General features: G+C 34.4%; 2 protein-coding genes across 2 annotated transcripts; both read left to right on the top strand.

The window, feature by feature from the left end:
• Positions 1-9,404: 9,404 nt before the first annotated feature.
• Positions 9,405-12,835, top strand: LOC110108192 (two-component response regulator ORR1). Its single transcript, XM_020838728.2, has 5 exons — positions 9,405-9,743; positions 10,705-10,784; positions 12,018-12,095; positions 12,191-12,261; positions 12,337-12,835. Exons 1-5 carry the CDS (start codon positions 9,479-9,481, stop codon positions 12,533-12,535), a joined length of 693 nt encoding a protein of 230 aa, XP_020694387.1. The 5' UTR covers positions 9,405-9,478; the 3' UTR covers positions 12,536-12,835.
• A 9,503-nt stretch (positions 12,836-22,338) lies between these two features.
• On the top strand, positions 22,339-24,056 carry LOC110108166 (probable carboxylesterase 18). Its single transcript, XM_020838682.2, has one exon. The coding sequence runs from the start codon at positions 22,664-22,666 to the stop codon at positions 23,735-23,737; it is 1,074 nt and encodes a 357-aa protein (XP_020694341.1). The 5' UTR covers positions 22,339-22,663; the 3' UTR covers positions 23,738-24,056.
• The last annotated feature ends 384 nt before the right edge of the window (positions 24,057-24,440 follow it).

Consider the following 24,440-nt stretch of genomic DNA (forward strand, 5'->3'; position numbering starts at 1 on the left):
GTTGTGCGGTGAAAGTTGTGCCAAAACCAAATCACGTCGAAAAATCGATTACGAAAACACAAAACAATTCATAACTCGGTCAAAACTCAACATCTTTGAAAACAGAAATAGGGTTCGGAGTCCTTACCACGAGATCTTCACTTTTCCCAACAGCAGCGTCGGTCGAAAAGCGCTCCGCGGCCTCCAAAACCAGGTTTCCTCTCTTTTTCCCTTCTCTTTCTCTCTCTAAAATCAGATATTTTGATTTATAAAATATTTTCTCTCTCATCAAAACGACCTGATTTTCTTATATCATTAGTCGGATCGGCCCGGCCGATCGCCAGATCGTCCCGGGACGATCAGACCAAAAAACGATCGTCCCGATCGTTCGGGACGATTCCCAGAACTATGCTCAGGACGATATTTTCTACAGTAAAAATCGGCCTGGACGATGTAAAATCGGCTTGGACGATCCTGAGAGGAAAATCCAAATCAGAGAGGAACAGTAAGGGAACGAGGTCTCACAGTTTGAAAAGAGGATTTGCCTTACAATGTGCAAAACAAATTTAAATTAAATTTATTTGGAAAAATTGGAAAGTTAAGTTTAAATTTCAATTCTGAAGTCAAACATACCATTAGAAATAATATACCGCTTCTGAAGGTGGAGATAAAATTTCCTAACTAGTTTAGACATGGAATTATGGATTTTATCTTGAATGTCATAGTCTGAATTAAGGGAGAACCACATATGACCCCGAATGATCTAAATGAGATTTAGTAGGATCAGTCAAATATATGACTACGATAATCTAGAGAAGCGATCATTAATTTCATATTCAAATTTATGTTAATAAATGATATATCTTCCCGAAGAAAGAAGATATCATCCATTAGCAATCATTTGATTATGACAATAACAATCATTATAAGTTTGATTTCTAAAAAACAAATTTTAAAAAATTAATGCGGGTTCTAAATCTCATACGAGCACAAGCCCTCGTAGTTAATTACATAATAGAAAATTGGAGTCTTTTATGAATACTCTCGATTAAAATAATAGTGAATTTTGTTTAGGAATTTTTTAGGAGTGATATCAAAAGAGGTGAATTTGGAATCTGAACTTTGAATGGATCAAGTTTTGAACACTTATTTTTGGAGTCAATGGAAGAGAGGTAGGAGATACTTTTAGGATTTTGAAACAATTCATAAATGTCTTAACCTAATCTAAGTATTAGACTTTAAGTTTTTGCGAGAGAATCTTTAATTTGAGTTGAGTAATCTTTTAGAAATTTGGGATCCTGGAGGTTGGGGTCTTATGATTCAAAAATCTGCCCTAGATCTTAAATCTATTTTGGGCACTAAACGACAGTGGCTCGAACCTAATTAATGCAGTGTAAGATCTAGATTTTTCCTAGCCTAGATTATGGAGCCAACTAACCACCTAGTATATTTAAAATTCATGATCAGTTTGATCATTATAAAAGAGTAGTAGGGATATTGTTATTAAAGTTTTTTTTTTTTTTTTGAATTAGGATCAACATCTTGAGCGGATCCTAATTAGTCTCTTGAATTTATCTAGGGCGAGAATGCTTGAGACAAATGCAATTAAAATTTTAGACTCATTTTAAATTAGTTTATAATGTAATGTATGACGATCGACTCAATTAAATGCATAAAATGGAATGTAGTAGTTTTAAAAAGGCTTAAAAATATTTTTCTCTGAAGATTACACAACATCTCCTTGACAAATATGCATCCTTAAAGGTTAGGTGGTCTGTTAGAACCTGTAGGCGATGAGGTGCATAACAAAGGAGAGGCGCAATTAATAAGATTATGAAGACTCCCGGCAGTCCCGTCTTTACTTCCTAGATCGTTAGAGTTTTTTATGTGAGCTAAAAAAATGAATTGATTTAAGTAGTAAAAAGGTTTTGACGTGCGTTCACGAGCCTTCGTGTATCCATGCTAAAATAAAAAGATGGCACACAAATGCAAAAAAAAAAGCAGGCAATCCTATACGCAATTAAATCAAATAAATACATCAATAAATTTAAATTAATTTCTTAAAGTAAAGTTTATAGGCACCACTAACTACAAACCAAGATTTTAGTCTTAAGATAGATGCAAGTGACTTTGAGTGGGATACTCTTTATCTTCAACTATTTGTCCTTCTATCTTTGAACTCCTTGGATTCGTCGTACATGGACACCCAAATAGAAAAGAAAACTCTTCTCCCGAAGGGGGGGGGGGGTTATTCTTTTTCCCTTTGGGTATTGAAATGATTCAAAATTGAGCTTCAAAATGGAACAGGACTATCCCTTTATAGGGTATCCTTTCCTCTTTGGATTCTAATTTTAAATCTATATATCCCAACTCAAAGAACAACTTTCATAACTCTTAACTTGAAACAAAGTATGTTAATCTTTAAAATAAAATTCTAGACTCTCCTACAAGGTTATCCCAAACATTTAAAAGTAAAGTACATTTCAAGTAATTATATAATAAAATTAAAATATTTAGACTAGCTATGTTAGGCTATGCTCTTATTTATTTAATTGGGGGCTAAGCAAGGTGAAGCACATGTAACACTTATATAATTATTAAATTTTATCCCCATTTTTATTGTCCTACACGAGCATGACTATCTATAAAAAATTTAGTGAGCAATCAGATCGTTCTTAACCTAAGGCTAAACTATCGCTCATCACATTAATTCATAGAGTGCAGTAAAAATAAATAAACACTCACATTAAGCACATTTTAATCATAGCATACAGTGAAATCTCGAAAAATTTGGAACATAATTGTTAAGTAAACATAGGCCTAGGTTATACTAGAGTTGATTGTCCTAGCAAATCATATAAGTGTGTGTTGAAGGATGTGTGGATTTGGTAGATCCTAAGCTGGACAGTTATTCAAATTATCTAATATTCAAGCTTGTTGAAGGTTGAAGGATAAATTTATATTTGAGTATAAGTATTAATGTATTAAAGTTTATTTTAAGATATATTTTAAGGATTGATTAATCAAATAGATTTGATTAGTTAAATATTAAGGAAACGATAAAATTTAATTAATTTGATTAGTTGATAATTTTAAAGACTAAATTAATTTAAATTTTTCATCAATTGGTTTGTGGCGTTATCCACCAGGCTCGAGGAACTATGCCTCCTTAGGATACTTAGCCCGGAGTTGTCTATTCTTAAAACCCAGATGATATAATTAAATTAAATATTTTAGTTTTGTTAAATAATTAAGAGTCATTTGATTTTAAAGTTTTACATTCCATTAAATTCATTCGTGGCGTTGTGCCATCAGGCTCGAGGAATTAGGCCTCCTTAGAACACTTAGCCCTGCAGCTCGGAATAGTTCATCCTAAAAACTTCATCTTTAGAGTGATTATTGTGTATTAGAATGTTGGTTAAATGATTTCATTAATCAAGTTAGATTTTTTTTGGAATTTTAAGTAAATTATTGAATTTTAAAATCATTGAAATTATTTTAATGTGTTAATTAAGGATTTAAAAGTTGCCTTTTTTAACTTTGACTTAAATTTTGGAGTCTTGATATTTTTAGAAAATACTACATTTAAATTAGAGTTTAATGATATTAACTTTGATTAAATTGGATTTTTCTGGAATTATTTATAATTTTTCAAAGTTAGGCATTTTTGGAATTTCTAAAATTGCTTTAATTAAGAGAATTTTTTTTATTTTGATCCAAATCAACTCTAAACCTCTTGGGATCACCCCAAATGGTTAGAAATGATCTAAGGGGATGTTCCCAAATATTTGAGGAATTTTTGGCATTTTAAATATTTTAATTAATTATTATAATTAACTGTTGATTTTCCTTGGAAATTAAATTAAAGTGAAATTAGGGGTTATCTGATAGGGATTTTATTTTTTATTAATTAAGTGTTTGATTAGGAGAAATTAGATGTCTTGTGAGAATTTTATGGGTTTTAAATGAATTTTAATGAATTAATTAAGGTTATAGGTTAAATCTAGAGTGGGATTTTAGGATTCCTAGTTGGTGGATAAAATGGACCTTAAATTCGGTAAATTTTTTATCATGAGATCACATGATCTCAAAGTCCAATCTTCCTAAATTTGGGCTCAAATGGACCTATCTAAGGTGGCTAACCAAGCCACCCAAGGTAACCACTAAGTCACCTTAGAAAATTCCTAAGTTACTACCCTAGACTTGGATGGGGGTGCAATCAGTGGCTATACACTTCTTAAACTAAGCATAATCAACATAACATACTCAAATCCTAAATCCCATTGGAAAGATCATAAGAGTAATTTAAAATCAAGGGTCAAATAATTACCCTTGATCCCAAATTGACTAAGCTATGCCCTTAAACATCTCTAACATCGCAGAGAAAATTTGGACGTGTCAAAGACATGTCCAAAGTTATTCTCCCAAAGTCCCTAGCCATGGTGACCTCAATTAGACAAATAAATGCAATAATACTTAAAACATTCAAATTGGAATTGGCAATTACACAGAGATAATTAAGGCTTGGTACCATAGGGCTTTTGAAGATCTTCCTGAGATATTTCCAATGAGCCTAAGAACACTGAATTTGGTCAAGTGTGAAGGGATATACAATTTTTAAAAGTTTTCTATAATTTTTGGAATTTATTAACTTGGAATTACACAGTTAGCGTCGCTTTTACACACTAGCGCACTCTAATTGGTCAGCCAATTAATGATGTTGACTATATAACCGCAGGGTTAATCCTAGCCATTGGCTTATTGATCAGATGGATACGATTGAATGACCTCAAAATTGCGGGATCAAATACATCCGTTGATCCAAATCAATGGTCATGATTACATCTTCAATTTCCTACTATTTTTCGAAGCCTTTGAGCTTCTCCAGTGCGATCTGATTAAACCCGCCAATGAATTTGCACTAAACTTCATGGAAAGGATATAAACAGTGTAAACCATCAATCAAATAGTCAAAATTTGGTGGTTTGACAGTTTGCTTCACACTTGAACACTACCCTCAAACTAGGAGCTCGGGAAATGATTCTCACCTCAGAGAAGGCCTCAACGAATTATCTTCTCTCACAGGAGGCTTCAAGAGGGGTTGACGATTGGCCGGAGGTATGACTTTGAGCAGAGGGTGGAGATATTTCACCGAAGTTCACTTAGGGCCATAGCTGGAAGGGGTTGGGAAGCTAGGGAATGCTATGGTATTTATAATGGAGATTTGTGGAAACTTTTTGAAATGTTAAAATGGAATGGGGACGCATGGGTGAGGGAACCATATTCAAATCATTCCTGTGGCCATGGATGGTCGGGATTGATTGGGGGAACCGCTGCATGGCCTCCAAGTGGAAGGGGACATCGTCCTAGAGTCTCATGAGCTTGAACCCAGCGAAACCACGCTCTATAAGCTTTTAAGTTGAGCTCAATTGGGCATGGGGGAGCCCAACTGCTGGAACGAACTCGGGTCAACCCAAACCTGTTCGATTATGGCTAATTTGGGTGCAGCTTGGGTTGAGTCAAGTCATGGGGTTGATATGAAGGATGCATTGGGAAGCTAATGCAAGTGCCAATTGGACCTAATGTGGACTATGGTGGGAGATGGCTCAGGTCAAAGTGTTGAGTCTAGTAATTAGGTTGTTAAGCCTAAGTTAGTGTCCCAAGGCTACCAAGAGGGGGGGGGGGTGAATTGGTAGTTTAAAAATTAAAATTTAAGACCCTTTTTTTTTAATTTTGTAGAAAAAGATTTTTCAACCACAGAGTTTTTTTTTTTAAAACTGAAATAGAAAGTGCGAAAATGTATGATCGTCCTGTACGAACTAGGTTCGTCCAGTACGAACGGTTATTACAAGGTCGAATCTAGAAACTGCTGAAAACTGTCCTAAGTCGGTTAATCGTTTGGACGAAAATTGATTCGTCTAGACGAATTTTTTACAAAGGACAGTTCGTACTGTACGATAATTAATTTCGTCTGGACGAAAATTTTACAGAGAACCAATCGTACTGTACGATAATTAATTTCGTCTGGACGAAAATTTTACAGAGAGCCAATCGTACTGTACGATAATTAATTTCGTCTGGACGAAAATTTTACAGAGAGCCAATCGTACTGTACGATAATTAATTTCGTCTGGACGAAAATTTTACAGAGAGCCAATCGTACTGTACGATAATTAATTTCGTCTGGACGAAAATTTTACAGAGAACTAATCGTACTGTACGATAATTAATTTCGTCTGGACGAAAATTTTACAGAGAGCCAATCGTACTGTACGATAATTAATTTCGTCTGAACAAAAATTTTACAGAGAGCCAATCGTACTGTACGATAATTAATTTCGTCTGGACGAAAATTTTACATAGAGCCAATCGTACTGTACGATAATTAATTTCGTCCTGGATGAATAGAACTTAGAAAATTTTTCGAGCAAGTTCCTATTTGTTCCATATGCTCTATAGGAGATAACTGTCTGATCGTCCAGTACGAACGAAAATCGTCCTGTACGATCAATACAAAATTAATATGATCTCCTTATTTGTGTGTGCATGTTTTTATTCACTCAAGTTACAATCACTCCCTTTCAATTTGATTTCTAAGCAAAGTGCAAGCTTCAAAAATTTCAAGGTATCTCATGCTGATTTTAATTTGAAGTCTTCGTAGTCTGGAGTTCTTTCCCTGAAATGTTAGTACACACAAGAGCAAATACAATTCTTCCAATATTGTTAGGAGATAACTACACATTTGAACAATAATGTTTGAAATCATCAAAACTTTATAAGTTGCCAAAAATGTAATGCATGCAAATAGCAACTATCTTAACACAAAGTGGTTTTGATCACCTTGGGCTAGCCTAGAGGTTGACCAAAGTCAACCAAAGGCTGGGCTGGCTAGGGTGAGTGTGTTGGACCTAGGGCCACCTCTGGAGGCATTGATTTTGCTAGGTGGGGCTTAGGTTGGGAAATGGCTCAGGCCTTAATGGTTTTGATCACTTTGGGTTAGCATAATTCCTAACCCAAGTTGACCCAAGGGTTGGGTCAACTAGGGAAGATGTATTGGGTCAAGGGGGACCTAATACCACCATTGGTGTGATCTAATTGGGCTAGGACTTGAAATTGACTCAAGAGGAACCTCTCTTTGGACACTTGGGTCAAGCCAAATGGCTATCCCAAGTGGGCCCAAGGTTTGGGTCTTCAAGAGGGATCTCTTGACAACCCAATGGGTCACCCCATGTATTTGAATGGGTTTAGAGAGGTATTGGTCAAATGGTTTGAGAAGGTGGGTGTGTATGAAAGGTTTGGTCAAACTTGGTTGACTTAGTCAAGCAAGTTAACCTAAGGTCAATGGTTGGATCCATTGAGATCAAGTGGACCATATAAACTCAATGGAAGTGGTTCCAAGGCAGTCGGAGGTCATTTGGTTGGAAATGGGAGTTTAATAGTCACTTTTGTTCAACCATAGTTGACTAGGTCAACTAGGTCAAACCAAAGTGTGGGTTTGGATTCAATGTATTTCTAAGGACATTTAGGATCCGTTGTGATAGGTTTTGGAAATTGATGAGGGAAGACCATGCTGAATTATAGGGAAAAGACCAAAATTCTCCCTAAAGGGCATTTTGCTCATTTTGACCCTCAATCCAAGGCCAAATTGAATCCAACAAAGTGTAGGTTATTGGTCAAGAAGTCATAATGAAAGCCATGAATATGATCAAGGAGTTTAGGGGAGGTTCCAAGATCAATTTTCACAAGATGGGAAATCTAGTGGCATAGGTTATAAATAACTGAACGTTTTACAGCCTATGAAAATCAATCTGGTTTATGTGGTTAGAGACCTCGAGATGAGCTTAAATTTGGAGGGTTGGCATCAGAGACATGCCTTATCAAAATGCAAGTGATAGACCCTGCGTCAAATGCCAATTTACTGGGTTTCAAGGTGACATAAAAATCACCCAAAAAGGGTTTCAGGACCTAGGTCCTTAACCCTAAGATTTGGCTTGGGATATTGAATTTGGATTGGATTTAGGAGTTGAATGGTAGAACTTGAGCTATCCATACCAATGGAAGCCAAATAGATAATTGAAATTAATTGGACATGGTCGTTGAGCACTCTGTTTTTACTTCCTCCTTGTAGTGACAAGAATCAAAGGTTCGTACTCACTTGCATCAATGTTGTGCTGAGCATGAGGAGGTGGAGGTTCTACCACATGGGATGGGTTGCTTCCAATGGGAGGTGGGGGAGTTGGCTGCTAGGAAGAGCTAAAGGTGGCATGATTTTGCTTCTCCATCAAAATGTGTCGGTAGTAACTTTTGGGGTGGGGCTGGGAGTGAGAGATACCATGTAGGGGACCCTTGTTTGATTGTTACTTAGCTATATTAGGGCAGAGCTCCAACTTGTAGCCAATGTGTTCATAATTAAAGCAAATTTGAGAGATGGCCTCATATTCCCCCTTTTGAAAAATAATACATTTGAACCCCTTAATCTAGAATCCTAGTGCCAACTTATGTGCCGAATCGATCCGCACACAAACTCTAGCATAAGAGCTTTGGCCTCAAGTAGTAGATTGTTCTTTGTGGTTGGTTGTGGTATCTTTTACTATATAGTGTATTATGTAAACAGGGCTAAGCAACCTAGTTTTTCTCTTATTCAATTTTTCATATAAAAAGTATGGTGTTTATGATATTTATTTATGCTTATTGAATCTTTGTTTAAACCTAATATATTAAACACAAAATATATCGTAACAAATTTTCTCACACAAATCAAATATTATTTATAAAAAAAGTACTTAAATGCATATCACCTATTTCTTATGTATTAAATATTAGATAAATACATAAAAAAATATCTAAAAATTATGCATTCCTCCAAAATTCATTAATTTTTAGGTCTACTGCCCTTAGTACACATATGTGATGTGATTTGTATTGTAGCATTTAAATTAAAAATTAACAAAAGTACTATTATGACATTCTACTTAAAATTTTTTAATACATTTTATTTAAAATTTTTTAATTTTCTATAATATGTTATTTATTAGAAAAATTACATATATTTATACTATTTTATATCTAATTTAGTACAAAAATATTAAAGATTTTAATACTTTTTTCCCTTCATAATCATAGAAGGTGTTAGGTGCTCCTAAAAATCAGTCTCTAAATCCATTTTATTTTAATATTTTAATTAATGGGGAATTCAGCAAGTAGCACTAATTGAATAAAAATTCAGATCATAATCTCCTCTAGTTCTGAAAGAAATCTAACCCCACCTAATTAATTAAGATTCTCCTGTTAAAAAAAAACATAAAGAGGAGGGATAAAAGTAGTAAAAAAGAGCAATGGTGGACAAATCGCTTTCATAAGAAGAAAATGAAGAGAAAACTCGAATCCCCGTGGATAGAATAAGATTCTGCCCGACAAGCAAATCTACTAAAAAAGTATTCTACTCCTCGTAATCTTCCCCGACTCAGCGGCCCCCACAATTCAGGCTTGATTCAGCACCATGATGGCTTCTCCACTATTTTTGCTGCTGGCCTTAGCTCTCTACTTCTCTCCATTGAAGAAGCAACAAATTGTTGAACATATTTTGAAGGTTTCTGAAGCAGCAATGGAGAAGATGAAGGGAGAAATAGGAGAGGAGGAGAGGTCCAATTGTGATAATCAAGGAGATGGAAAGCTGAAAGTCAGGATTTTGGTGGTGGATGATTCTCTTCTTGATAGGAAGGTTGTGGAGAGGCTGCTCAATAAGAGTGAGGAAGGCTTTGAAGGTAAGCTTGAAGAGATAACAGTTTGATTTTGAGATTTTGCATTCCATTATGTACTTATATTCAGTATTTCTTTCTTGTATGGTTGGATTGTTGTACACAGTTGTTGTTAATTGAATAAAGGATTTTATTTTTTCTCTCTGTTTTGGAGAAGAATCATGAGATCATTTTGCTTTATATTTGATTGCGCTCGCTGTGTTGGCTTTTTAGTAGATTTGAGATAAATCCTTTTGTAGTATCTGCTTCTGTATGAAAGTTAGCTGACATTGCAACTTCGGTTGATACAGAATTCAGAAAATTATGTTGAATTTGCGTTGATTTGAATGGATGAAAAGATTATTTTTCTATGTATTTGTTTAATGGTTTGGGTTTGCTTCGTTTGTTTCATATTTGTTTTGCTGTGTGTTGAAATATGTTATTTTTGGATGGTGAATAATTGCAACTTTTCTTAAGTGGATTTGTCTGTTCCTTCCTGTTGAATGTTGCAGACTTTTTGCTATAACGTTTAAGATCCATTTCCTTCATTTGAGAAATAGAATTTTAGGGATTAATGATGAACCATTGGCTTAGTAATATTTAAGGGAAGAAGCATACAAGTGTTGATGACTTTCTTACTCCTTGTTAAATCAGATTTCTAGTAAATAATTAAAAGTTTTGTATTAGAAAGCTGCTTTAAGAATCAATAAAAAAGCCGTCTCAAATGAAGACTTAGTTAAATGGAGTCATTAGTCATAATTCAGTATAATGAGGAAAATTTAGGCTTGGTTTGTGACAGCTTCCTTACTAGTTCTTAAAGCATCTTTTCAGTAAAAAAATTTTAATTCTTGTACTAAGAAAGCCGTCCCAAATTAAGCCTTAGTTGATATGTATTTTCTGAACTGTTTATTTAGGTGCCTACAATTTTTCTATATTAACATATTTTAAGTTCTCACTCACTTATGGTATTTTACTAACTTTGTTTCAGTGATTACTGTTGACAATGGAAAGAAGGCAATGGATATTTTGGGCTTAAATGAAGCGGAAACTGAACTAGCTGCAATTAATGTTAGCTCTCTGCTGATTGATTGCAGATTCACCAAGCTTTTTGTTTTATCTTTATTCGCATCTTTGTTCATTTTTCAGTGTTCTATAATTGCATAGCTCTGCCAAGCTATGAAATGAAAAGAAATCTGTTCAGCTATTTATCTCACAATACAGCCAGTGCCATATTGCTAGGGGGTCTAATTTTGGAGAGATTATTACGTGTGGAGTCTGGACGCGGAGTACTGTTTGGTTTTGTAACTGTGAACAGTAAAAGCGCATTATTGTTCGCGTTTTTATGTTCACAGGCATAACACTAAACGGTTCTTTGCGTCCGGACTCCACACGTAATAATTTCTCCTAATTTCGAAAGCCATGGCCGTTAATTTTTTTATTTAAGAAAGCCAGTTTAGTGAAGCTAGAACCTTCCATTTAACAGGAAATTTCTTATCACGCAGAAGTTTATGTTGTTTAGAGCATTAGATTTGTGTGGAGATTAGAGAAATATTAATTATCAGGCATTGCACTCATTTTAAAGCATATCTAAAGACTTTTGATTCCCATCATAACAAAAATTTTTTGTCAAGATATCGTGATAGGATTTTTATCCTATTAAAATGTGTCCATTTTTAGGTCTTCATGTAAGCCGCTTATAGTAAAATGCACTTGCAAGTAGTGACAAGTCTATTTCCCTGATCACCATAGCATATTTCATTCTTTTTTGGTATAATGATTCATATATGCTAGCAAGTATATTTGGGTTTCTTGGCCCACAAGTATTCTTGGAGCATTCTTGATGGTTAAGTTTTGGATTTAACTCTTTTGTAATGTAGTATTCATGATTCTTATGTTTCGTTTGGATAGCTTTCTTGTTGCTTTCTAAAGCAATTTTTTAGCACAATTTTTTTTATACTAAAAATTATTGTACTAGAAAGCTATTTTAGAAAGCAATAATAAAGTTGATTAAAATATTATAGTCTTTCTAAAAATTTTTCATCATATTGTTTGATCAAAATTCTCTTGATATTGTTTGATCTTTTTTCATGTAGGTAATTTGTATTATGATATTCTTTACAAAGCAAATTTCAATTGCAAAAATTTCAAAAAATTGTACTAAAAACAATGGAAAAAAGCGGTTAAAAAGCTGTCTCAAACGAAGCCTAAATCTCCTTTTAATAACTTTGGAAATTCGTTTTTTTTTTCCGAAGATATTTTAAGCTGCTCTATCAACTTATGAACAAGTAATATATGGTGCAGGATCAGAGCATAGACATTGTTCTTACAGACTACTGCATGCCAGGAATGACTGGTTATGATCTCCTGAAGGCTGTCAAAGTATAAAATATTTAAAGAAATTCAATTTCGTTTATTTGTTCTTTATCTTATTATTTAAGCAATTATTTTAGTTTCCCTCTGTATTAAATTTTCAGGGGCAAAGCTTTCGAAAGCCAATTCCTGTAGTGGTAATGTCCTCTGAGAATGAGCCTCAGAGGATTAGCAGGTACTACACTGCTTGTACATAAACTACTTATTCCTAGCAGCAGAAGCTAATAGATTGATTAATACTTGAACTCAGATGCAGAGCAATTGGTGCTGAGGACTTCATCCTAAAGCCTATTCAGATAAAGGATGTGCAGAGGCTGAGAAACTATGCTAAGCCAAACACATCGTCACCCATTGTAGGTTCAAAGAGAAAAATGAAACCACTTGAGCTTGCCACAGAAAGCGGCGGATCGGAGAAGAGACCTCGGCTCGCCGGAGTCGTGGTTGCCTGATTAATCTCTCTATACTTTACAGAACTGAGAGAAACAGTAAGCTATCACTTTTGGCTCTGTTTTATTTCTAATAACTATCTCAGCAGGTGATATTGTCAAAGGTCTGTGGAGTGTTCTCCTTAATCTTTTGTTGTAAGTTTTTAAGGTTATTATTGTTGTATTTGTGGTTGGGATATGGGGTTGTGATTGGGGGATTTTGTGTGAATGTTCTGTCCAATGCTTATAAATGGTGTAGAAAAAAAAATATTTTAAGATGATGGATGATTGTTTTTTGATGCATTGATAAGCTGCTTTTACAGATCTTGATTTCTATGATTTTGTTTGGATTAGCTTTATTTCTGCTTCTTAAAATAGTTTTTTAATAAAAAATTTCTTATGTGATTATTTTTTGCTTGTTTGTATCATATATACCTTTAACGAAATACTTTTATGATAAGTAAAAAATATAAAATAGTTTTATAGATTAATTAAAGTTTTGCTAGCTTGCTTGTTTTATATATCTTAATGATTTCATCATAGTATAAGAAGTTTGTCTTAAGTGTTTAAATCATCTTAATGGTGTATTTGAACCTTAAGAAGATAATTTAATACGTGTACTAATCACCTTTAATTGAGCATTTGGAATGATGGGTAAATTGCTAGGGCCACTAATTGAGTGATGGAAGATGGGGAGGTGGATGATGGTGAACTTGTTAACCATCTAGAGGGCCAAGATGGTGGTTCCATAGCTTGTTCTTAGAGAACTTCAGATAATTAGATTCTAGCTTAGGTTAAAGTGGCTTAGTCCTAGGGTTAGGGCCATGGGTTAGGTTAACTAGTTAGTTAGAGTTAGTCTTAGTCCATAATAAACTATAATATGGGTTAAATTAGTTTGGCTTTGATTTGTCTTTAGGTTCATTTGGGTATGTATAGGTTAAACGTGAGTTTGATTGGGGTCAAAGGCTAGTTAGGGTAATCTAAGAGTTAATTTAACTTAATTAGGCTATTATCATTTTATTGGAGCTTCATGGAAGGTGGATATGTATAAGTTAATTTAACTTAGTTTAACACTGTTGTTGTTAGGTCCTAAATCCTGGATGAGAAAAGTGGAGGTTTGCGTTAGGTAGTCGACATTCAGTGTCAAACTTATTGAATAATCATGATATGAATATGTTAATACATTGTGTTAATGTTAGGGCGTTCCCTGGAAGTGACGTGCTGCATTGCCTGAATAGAGCAACAAGTGTGCAAGGGCCGCTGCACCGGCGCCTAGGTGCAGTGTTAAATAGGTAAGAGTTTCCACATTAAGGATAAATATGGGCAAAGAAACTAGTTAATGAAATTAAAATTATGATAGAAACTTATAATATAGGTTCACTTAGAAGAAAATTAATGAAATTAATAGATATTATGATTCATAAAAAGATAAATATTATGTGCATTCAAGAAACTAAATGGGTTGGAGAGAAGACTAATGAGATTGAAAGTTTATGATTTAAATTATGATATTCGGGTAGGAGTCTTGCTAGAAATGATGTATGTGTGAGTATAAATAAAGATTAAAGGATAATGTAATAAAAAATTTTAGAAATAGAGATAGAATTATAGATTTAAAGATTATTGTTGATGTTAAAATTATTAATATTATAAGTGTTTATACTGCTCAAATAAATTTGGATTTGTATTCAAAATTAAAACTTTAGAATGACTTATATTAAGAAAGGTAAAGTTAGACATAGAAAGATTTGGTTAGAAAATATTAGAAATGATATTTTTTTATTAGATTTAAACGAGATTTTGACTTTTAACATAACACAATGAAGAAAAAGGAATTATGTAGTCAACCCTATATAGTGGGACAAAGGCTTAATGTTGTTGTTGATTGTTGTTGATGGAAGATGGGTAAGGTCCATGCAGTTTGAATGTTTAGATCCTATTGGGTGAAATTATGTCATATTAGACTAACTATGATTTAGGCTAGTCACATTATTAATTTGGATGGAGTTGACTATAATTAAATTGCAGGTGTTGATCTTGTTTTAGGCATCGATTACTTGCATGGCTTTATTGCACATTTTTTAGGGTCAGTTCATCCTTCTGCATGTGTGTTTGATGAAGAGTCAAGTTGCATGTTTTATCTTAATTCATCATTGGTGTTAGTTTTTATTTCTTTTGATCACATATTATTCTTTATTATATAAATTTTAATATATGTGATCGGGCAAATGCCGATTTGATGAGTATTTTACGTGAGTTCACACATTTGAACCTTCCTACGCAAAATCATTTTGTATATAAAATCTTTTGATCAGAACCTCATATTGTAAAATGGATTGCATCGTTTTGTCCGGGTAGTTGAGATGGATCAGATGAGCCCCAATTGTGCTTGAATCGAATTACCTCATATATTTTCATATCTTACCAAATCATGTAAATTTGAATTCAATGGCTGATTTAGTAAGCCAAACTCAATTTGAGCTATTTGATTAAGGGTTTCATTTAATTTCTCCTTAAATGAGGGGGTTAAAGAGGGACGCAACTGTTCATTCACTTAGGATTGAAGCAGCCGCAAGCCTCCTATTGACAAACAACAAAGGAAAAAAGATCTTTCTCATTCTAAAGGAGCTGCAATCCTCATGCCTGGATCACTATCTTGCTCCAGCTCTCTCATAGGGTTTATTTTATAAAGGAAGAGATTAATCGGCAGAATTAGGAAAAGATGTGTGTTTATTAAAAAAAAATAAAATGAGCAAATTCGTCAATTGAAATCGCGCATTCAGAATGCACTAAAAGAAATAGTGCATTCTGAATGCGTCATGTTGTTTAGCACATTCAACTCAAAGAGAGAGAAAATGTTAGTTGGAGAGAGAGACGACGTGAAAGAAGGCGGGAGAAAATAATTCTAAGAAAAACATTAAATTAAACCGGTATAAATACATAATAAATATTAAAATTAAATCTATTTAAGTTTTTTCTTTAGGATTTAAATTAAATTTTAAATTCAAAGAAAAAACATAAAAAATTAATTTTGATAGATATATATAAACATAAAACTATTGTTTATGGTACAGAAGTTCCTATATCAATGGGAAATGCCCTATCTTTTGAGTGCGGTTTGAACTGTTGATTTACGTAATTGGAAGTAACCAATTAGGTTTACGATGAAACTTAGGAATCAGTCACTGGTCCAATCGAAGTACCTCTACGGGATCAACCTGAACAGAAAACTATTGAATAATGGCAGCAAGTTATTGAGTTTAGTAGTTCCTCTCTAGAGATATGGTAATATGGAAAAGTCAAAATTGTTTGAAGCGCACACACAACCAGAAGCACCCCTTGTTTCAAAGAGAAGATGACGGGTTATTCACATTTAATTTGATGGGTCATAGGTGAATTGAAAGCTAAGCAGTGGTAATCATAAAGACAACATAGGGAAAAAATAGAGATGTATACTACGTTGCCCGTAATATGCTGAAGTATCGACGTAATTTCTTAGAGTCATCCGGTCTGAATGCTACATGAAGAACATATGCCGATGACAGAATAGGGAGACCTAGGATGTAGAAGACCATAACTTGAGTAATTCGGCATATTTGGATTCTTATATTTCCACTCATGCTATACTTCATCATACGATATTTTCATATACATCTAGAAAGCCGTATGCTTTGGAAGAAGCTTATATATATAAGATCCATATGTTTAGATTCATATATATTATGAATTTTTAATGTATATATTTGGAAGAAGCCGATTGAAAGTTTTTTTTATAGAATATGCATAAATATATATATATAATAAATATCAAAATTAAGTTTTTTATTTTTTTTCTTGGAATTTAAAATTTAATTTAATTTAGTTTAAATCCAAAAGAAAAAAAAACTTAAATAAATTTAATTTTGATATTTGTTAAGTATTTATAATTATTTTATAAAATTTTATTTAAATTTTTTTCTTAGAATTATTTAAAAAATAATAATAATTTTTTCTCTCTCCAACTCTTTTTTCCTCCCTCCACCGTCTCTTCTCTATCTCTTAGTTGAATGCGTCAAATAAAATGTCATATTCAAAATACACTATTTCTCCTAACACGTTCCGAATGCACTATTTTGTTTGGAGAAATTATTGTGTGTTGAATCCGAATGCATTCGGATTACAATCACCATGTGCTACATCACTACATGCACTGGGCCCCGAAGTGCATCCAATGATGTGGCATACAATGATTGAAATTCGAATGCATTCGAATTCCGCACACAATAATTTCTAGATTTGTTTGAGACATTCACTCATTTTTAATTTTTTTAATAAACATGTTCCTTTTAATTCTATCGATCAATCTGCTCCTTCATTAAATAAACACTCTCCCAAACAATTCCAACTACAACACCGGACTCCCCCCTATCTCTTTAACGATTCTTCTTCTCGTCCGCACACTAATAAACTCATCAGCCAGCCACGATCCAATCGCTTACTCAATCTCACCTAGCCTAACCATCGGCGTGCTCCCGAAGAGTGCATTGCTGAGCACTCAGCGTTCGACCTGCTATTCGCATTCTTCAAGAAAAAGAAAAGAAGGAAGAGGGACAACTGATTTGGTCCTCTCAAATGTGGATTCTCCATGCTACTTGCATGAGTGCTTAGTCACTAGAGAGTATGGATGAACGACCAACATGGAGAGAGTTATGAGAGCTCAAGCTCTCAAGAACAACAACATGAGCTCTTACATCAACATGTTGAAGAAGAAGAGTATGGAGATCAGCTCTGACAATGGCATTATTGAGGAACTAAGGAAGAGAGCTTGTTTCATCATGGAATATTCTTGATGATAAAGAGATGTAAAGTTTAGCATCTTAACTTTGTACGAAGATCTAGCACACAAATAGATAAGAGGTAGGGGTGCAACATTCATAGAGATACCAAAATTTTTATATATAAATCCTAAAAAGGGTGGCTGATTACAAATGATACTCTTCCTTAAAAGAAGATACTGGTTTAATATAGTAAATACACCTTGTATAGAGTGCATTACAACATGGAAATTGTTCTTAAGAAAGTGTTGGCATGTCGATGGGTGACCTTCATGTGAATGGAAGGAGAATATTGTCGAAGGAGGTGAATGTCGTCGACCTGTCAGGAAGGTACATTGTCGAACATCATTGAAGGAGGAAGGAACGTCGTTGACTCGACATGAAGGAATGTTGTCGATGCCTGAAGGAGGAAAAAGGAAAGCCATCGAAGGGATCATAAGCGTGGTTAGGGTAGTTAGCATTTGTGGAAGTACGGTTAGGGCTCTCGGGCGAAAGCAGATTGGAAGGCAGAAGGCGCGGTCAGGGCTCGCGGGTGGAAGAAGAAGTTAGAATGACTTAACAACAAAGCAATTCCAAATCAGGTTTTCTACCTGACCCGAACAAAACCCACATTCAAAATGGGTAAAAAACTGGGAGATGAATTTGACCCTTTCTTCAATCGGGTTGACCCTAATCCAAATAATTTGGGTCGGATTCGAATCGGATATTCATGTCATGTCAATTTTTGACACCCTAAGATTCATCGTCATACCGTTGATTGGACTATTGGATCTATAGGTAGGCGTCAACATAGTGTGCCTTACTGATTTGTGGCCATAAAGGTACATTATTCATGCAAGACATGAGCTCTACCATTGCCTACCCCATATATATGAACACTTTTTTATTTTTTTAATTGATATATATATATATATATATAATTAAAAAAAATAAATAAAGACCTTTCATCCTACACCCCTTGCACTTATAAATAATCCTTTATGGGGAGCTTTTATTTTGTACGGACACCGGACAGGAGAACCGTCCAGTTAAGCACTGGGTACCCAGCAGTATCGAGTGCGGGTACCGAGCTGAGTACCCAACAATGTGGTGATTTGGCTCTTTTTTATTGGTCTCCGAACGCCCTTTGCACTCCGCATAGAATAATAAATCCCTTATGGGTGGGGGAAAAAACATACAATCTCCTATGCCGATCCAAGCCGCCATTTGGAATTGTAGCTTGGAGATTGTTAGCGGAGATGAAATTCTTGTTCTCTTGTGCCCGTCCATCGGACATATGATATTAGTTTCCTTAATCATAGAGCATTTATTGAGATTTTAATGCTCTAATGATGTCAGAATTAAGTGGTCTTGGGCTCGTTGGATTCTTCTCATCGAGCTGCTCGATTCAACTATAATCATGACATATTTAGATGTCATTTGGTCATCCAATTAATGATCTAAAGTATTCAAGTTGGCCTTGATCATTTGATTTGTGCTCATTTGGGCTCGCAGTGGATTGATTTTGGTGTCATTGAGTTTATCTCCCCAAGATTATCAATTTGGCTATAAGCTTGCCAAAATCGGAGTTTGAATGATCCCAAATTTTAATCTTTGAAGCCTCTCACTCATATTTGCATCAAGATTTGTGTCCAATCAAGACTATTTTTGGTTAGTATCAGAGCTGAAACTGTGCAAGTATGATAAGTCTTATGCTTCTCTTTGAGTCTGCGCTATTGATGTTTTTACTAAGGACTTCGTGAAAAGCTTCCGATTCTTCCTTACCATTACTGTATACATCTCTATTTTGGTTTAATTAGCACATTGATTGTTCATTTATTACAACATTTAGTTCATCCTTACTATTCTATTGCTAGCCATCTTCATTTCAGATTTTGTTGAATATATTAAATGATCACACTAATTCTGATTAACGGCTTCTAATAAGAAAAATAATACTTTCTCGAAATAGTGACAAATCTGATTACGGATACTTAATTTCCTTACTATTGAGAGTGGATGAGGAGTTTAAAAAAATAGCATAATTAAAATCTTGTCGTCGGTTGTCATTAATTGCCTTAAAATACAGTTAGGCTTTCAATAAGAAGAAGTAAATTGACAAAGACATGTTCTTGTGAGATAATGATAGCATTTAAATGGATTTATATTCAAGTTTCAATATATGGGCTCAAGCCCTCATTCCCCCCCCCCCCCCCCCAAAAAAAAAAAAAAGAAAATTAATCATATGTAGTGGTTTAAAATTTAATTTTAATTTCAATATATTTGTTGAATAAAAAAATTCAAAAGCACAAAACTTAAATTTTATTTATAAAAAAAATAATAGAATACCAACAAAATTTTAAAAGGAAAATAGTTGAATTATTTGTATTTTCATGATGTATACTCAAATTTGGATTAAGTGATTCCCGCTAATTTAAATGAGATACATATGGCTTATTTTCATTTATACACCATCAGAATCATAACTATTATATTTAAAATTCGAGATGGAGAGTTTCTTGAAATGCAAATTTATGCATTTGTTTCATGTATTATCATGCATGACACTAGCTAGATTTATTTATATATTTTGTATAGCCCTGATTTAAATATCTAAATTAAAATCCTTGACTCCTTAGAATAGAGCTACCCTATCTTGTATGCATATTTAAGATGTTGATTGATTTTTATGATGTTGGTTGTCTACTCTAGGGAGGCATAAGTCTATATTGTACCCCATTCAGTATGTCTTATCTAATCCTTGATAAATTCTAAATATATAATTTCTCCTAAAATAGTAAATCAATTTTTATCTGTTAAACTCAATTTCATAATCAAATATTCATACATTTAAAAAATCTAACCCTCACCAAAGATGAAGGAAAGAGTTTATCCCCCTTGATTAGAAGAATCTAGGAATCCTACTACGCACCAACCCAAGAAGCGAATAAAATAACATCTCTAATCGGGAGTACTCTTAGGCATGTAATTAATTACCAGGGCTTATGTTCGTGGGAAATCGACATCCACATCTAATAAATCTCACTCAAGCTGATGTATCAAATACGTAAAATCTAATGATTATTTAATTTTATATATATATATATATATCCATCAAGATATGTAGACAAAAGCCATAATTTTTATGAATAATCATATGTATGATTCTATCTGCTATTTCATTGGTCTGCTTGCACAGACTATAAGGATATGCAATCATTTTATCCTACGAAATAGTATGATTATAACCTTTGCATTTTAAGCCCCACTTACAGTTCCCTTTCAAAGACCCACAGTATGAACTGATTAGAAAATGTTTGTATATTTAGTTGATCTAATTGGGATAAAATGATATATAAGGTGAAAGGATTAGGCTTGACTTGGATAAGTTGAGTTGTTGGTTATAACTAAGGCTAAGATTGAAATTGATTGATCCAATGGTCAACGATGTTTGAATCAAATATGATTGAGCCATTGTAATAAAATTTAATGAACTGGACCCTTAACAGACCCATCAATTGAAGGTTGTATTTTGGTTAGGCTTAACAAAGAGTTAACTTGTTCAAAATTGAACAAATTAGTAGAATTGAATAAATAATTGAGAGTTTCGGGCACTCTATAACAATATACATGCTCAAATGGGTCAATCCAGGGTCGATCCTTATCAACTTAAGAATGGACGATAAGTTGAAATTGAGATATCATAGGAGAATGGTTATGAATAACCAATAACCCTAGCCTAGTTAATTATACCAATAAATGGAATGTAATGCATTTGTATGAAGCTTCATTAGATGACATGATCATTTAACCTAGGGATCAAGCCATACGTGATTGGACTCAATTAAGTATATTGGTCTTGTATTGAGAATTGCTAACTCAATCATATGAGTGAGAAGCAATTTGAGCTAAAGCTGACCAAAGCATTAGATAGTCATTGGATATTCAAAAATTTATACTTACATACATAAAGTTTTAAGAAATCTCCAATATGTGCTTAAGTAAAAATATAATACTAGTGATGTTGAAGTACTCTATATAATGATATAATATGAAGAACCATAATTAAGGCCATCAACCATATTAGAGAATTACATTAAGTTTCTACTGTTCGATTATATATTATATTTTTCCTTCTAAGCCAACTATCTCAAAAAGAGCATCACTAATATGAACAATAGAATCACATTATGGTACAAATGAACAACATATGTATTGGTATTTAATGAGTGATAAGAAGTCATTGAATTAAGCTACTTCTTATAGGTGAGTTAGGTCAAAGATTGAGATATAAGAATATGAAGACATGATCATAATGAGCAATTTTAAAGGTTCAACTATGTAGCATATGTTCCCTTTATGGTATGAATGCGTTTTAACTATAAGATTTTTTAATTTGGCAAATTTTGTTTCTCTCTTATAAAAAGGCATAAGTATCAGGGAAGAAAAGGTTTTTATAAGAATATTATTGAGTTCATACATCGTAAGCATCTTTCTTTTTGAAGTACCGAAATATTTTACATTAAGAAGTTTCTACATTTTATCCCACTAGGTGCAAGACATGATTGGATTGATTGTTACATAAGGTTATAAAATGATATGCTCATCAAATGGCAGTGAATAATTACTTTTAAAGAATTAAAAAAAAAAAACATTTAGGTAACACCATAATTATTTATGTATAAGAATAAATTGTGTGTGGATCTTGGCTAAATTTAATGGTGTTAATAATAGAATGTTATATGGTGGCATGTGAAAGATCTAAAAGGATATGCTGATGAATATCCATAACTTTAAAAGTTCTGCAATCATTCAATGATGTGGCTAAATAGATTATGCATATTCCACTAGTTTTTGAACTTAAAGTGACAAAATATGCCTAGCAATCATAAACTATTGGGTGCTACAAGTTCAAAGGATGACGAACATTATAAGATTGCCAACTGATAAATACCAAAACATTTGAGTGTCATTAGACCTTAAAGAAATATTTTGTATATATATGACAGGTATAAAATATGAATATCTGGTATCATATAAAAGAAGTACTAGTGGTCCAAAGCTTTGCATGCACATTTATGTCTAAGATTGAGTGCATAAAAATAAGATGCTAATTTGGAAGAACTCCCTCAAGCAATTAGCATGTTCTTTCACCATTATATTTGAGTGAAGTATTAGAGTCTAAAATTTACACCCAATTATATAAATAGTAAAAATATGATACTTGCATGTAATTTATATGTAGACTAATGCTAGGAAAGCAAAATTTCTCCATGTCCCCTCTCCCAATATAGATGAACATTATAAAAATAGGATAATCCTTTGATTGTGAGCCATTCAGTAAGGACAATTCAGGAGGATGTCGGACAGCTCCGCAAAGCCCAGACTTCCATGGACGCTGCGTCTTACTATCGCCCTCTTCTCCGCCATCACCGAGGCCTCCAGACGCGCCGACGGCACCATCAACCGCCGTCTCCTCTCCTTCGTCGATCTCCGAGCCGCCCCCAACCCCATCCCGCAACGCGGCGTCCACACTCTCGATCTCACCGTCGACCCCAACCGAAACCTCTGGATTCGCCTCTTCCTCCCCACGGCCGACAGCCGCCGCCACCACCTTCCACTCGTCGTCTTCTTCCACGGCGGCGGCTTCGCATACCTCTCCGCTGACAACCGCAGCTACGACCTCCTCTGCCGACGCCTCGCCTGCAAGATCCCTGCCGTCATCGTCTCCGTCAACTACCGCCTCTCTCCTGAGCACCGCTTTCCCGCCCCCTACGAAGATGGCGCGGATGTCCTCCACTTCATCGATTCAGGCGGCATCGATAAAGCAGCAGGCCATCTTTCCGACCCCTCATTCTGCTTCCTCGCCGGAGACAGCGCCGGCGCCAACATAGTCCACCACGTTGCCCGCCGGTGGGCTGCAGCCGCTAGCGTCGGCGGATTCAAGAAATTAAAGCTATTAGGCATTGTCCAGATCCAGCCCTTTTACGGAGGGGAGGAAAGGACGGAATCGGAGATCCGGCTCACTGGAGCGCCTATTATATCGACGAAGGGAACGGATTGGCTCTGGAGAGCGTTTTTGCCTGCGGGAGAGGATAGGGATCATGAGGCGGTCAATGTATTGGGACCGAAGGATAGGACGGAGATCGAGGAGAAGTTTCCGCCGGCCATGGTGGTGGTCGGCGGCTTCGACCCGCTGAAGGATTGGCAGCGGCTGTACTGCGAGCGGCTTAGGGCGAGGGGGAAGGAGGTGACGGTCTTGGAGTTCCCGGAGGCTATTCACAGCTTCTATATATTTCCGGGGATAGCTGAAAGCGGGAAGCTGGTTGAGGAGATGGGGAAGTTCGTGTGGAGTAAGTGTGAGCAAGTAGTTACGGCTGCAAAAGAAATGAGTGGAGCAGAACAGGAGGTTGTTTTGACTCATGCAAGATGAATAAATCGACCAAGTTCAATGTTGATGAATGTCTCTACATTTCTTAAGATTCAATATCCAAATAAATTATTCTGTGAGGAGTTTGGACAGAGAAAATTGTTGTAATATGAGTGTACATATTGTATACAAAAATTTATTACACGTTATAAATTTGTACACAATGTGTACGCTCACATGTTCAAACGAATCTTTCCGTCCAAACTCCGCAAAAAATAACTTCTCCCATTTCCTTGTAATGTGGATGAATGTCTCTTCATTTCTTTATGTATTTAATGGAAGAGAAAATTATATCAATATGAAAAGAAATATTGTTATGTAATAAGATGAAAATATTTTGTCGAATATGAATTTAATTTCATATGTTTTTTTAATATCTCCTCAGTATAATAAAATTTAATAAATAAATAAAATAAAATTATTAGACAATATAATTAAATTATTATACATTCATAAAAATAATATAATTAAATTATGTAGTACAATAATTTATTTACATGTAGTAGTATTATTTAATAATTTATTTCTATTAAAAGATAATATTGGCATGTTAAATGGTTTTAAGATAATATAATTTTTTGTCTAATATTGTACCACGCACTCTTCTCCAATATTATTTAGTGCAAGAACTTGACAATTGCTCATACACCTTATGGCCTCACACATGAATAATTAGTAGGTCCGGACACTGGACGTAGCTCTACAT

This window comes from Dendrobium catenatum, unplaced genomic scaffold, assembly GCF_001605985.2.
Source record: "Dendrobium catenatum unplaced genomic scaffold, ASM160598v2 fragScaff_scaffold_1574, whole genome shotgun sequence".
Taxonomy (NCBI): Eukaryota; Viridiplantae; Streptophyta; class Magnoliopsida; order Asparagales; family Orchidaceae; genus Dendrobium; species Dendrobium catenatum.

Bases quoted from the DNA above. Each gene is read 5' to 3' on its own strand.
- LOC110108192 (XM_020838728.2), top strand. From the start codon at position 9,479: ATGATGGCTTCTCCACTATTTTTGCTGCTGGCCTTAGCTCTCTACTTC. The intron at 9,744-10,704 runs GTAAGCTTGAAG...ACTTTGTTTCAG, and splicing joins GAGTGAGGAAGGCTTTGAAG to TGATTACTGTTGACAATGGA. The intron at 10,785-12,017 runs GTTAGCTCTCTG...TATATGGTGCAG, and splicing joins CTGAACTAGCTGCAATTAAT to GATCAGAGCATAGACATTGT.
- LOC110108166 (XM_020838682.2), top strand. From the start codon at position 22,664: ATGTCGGACAGCTCCGCAAAGCCCAGACTTCCATGGACGCTGCGTCTT.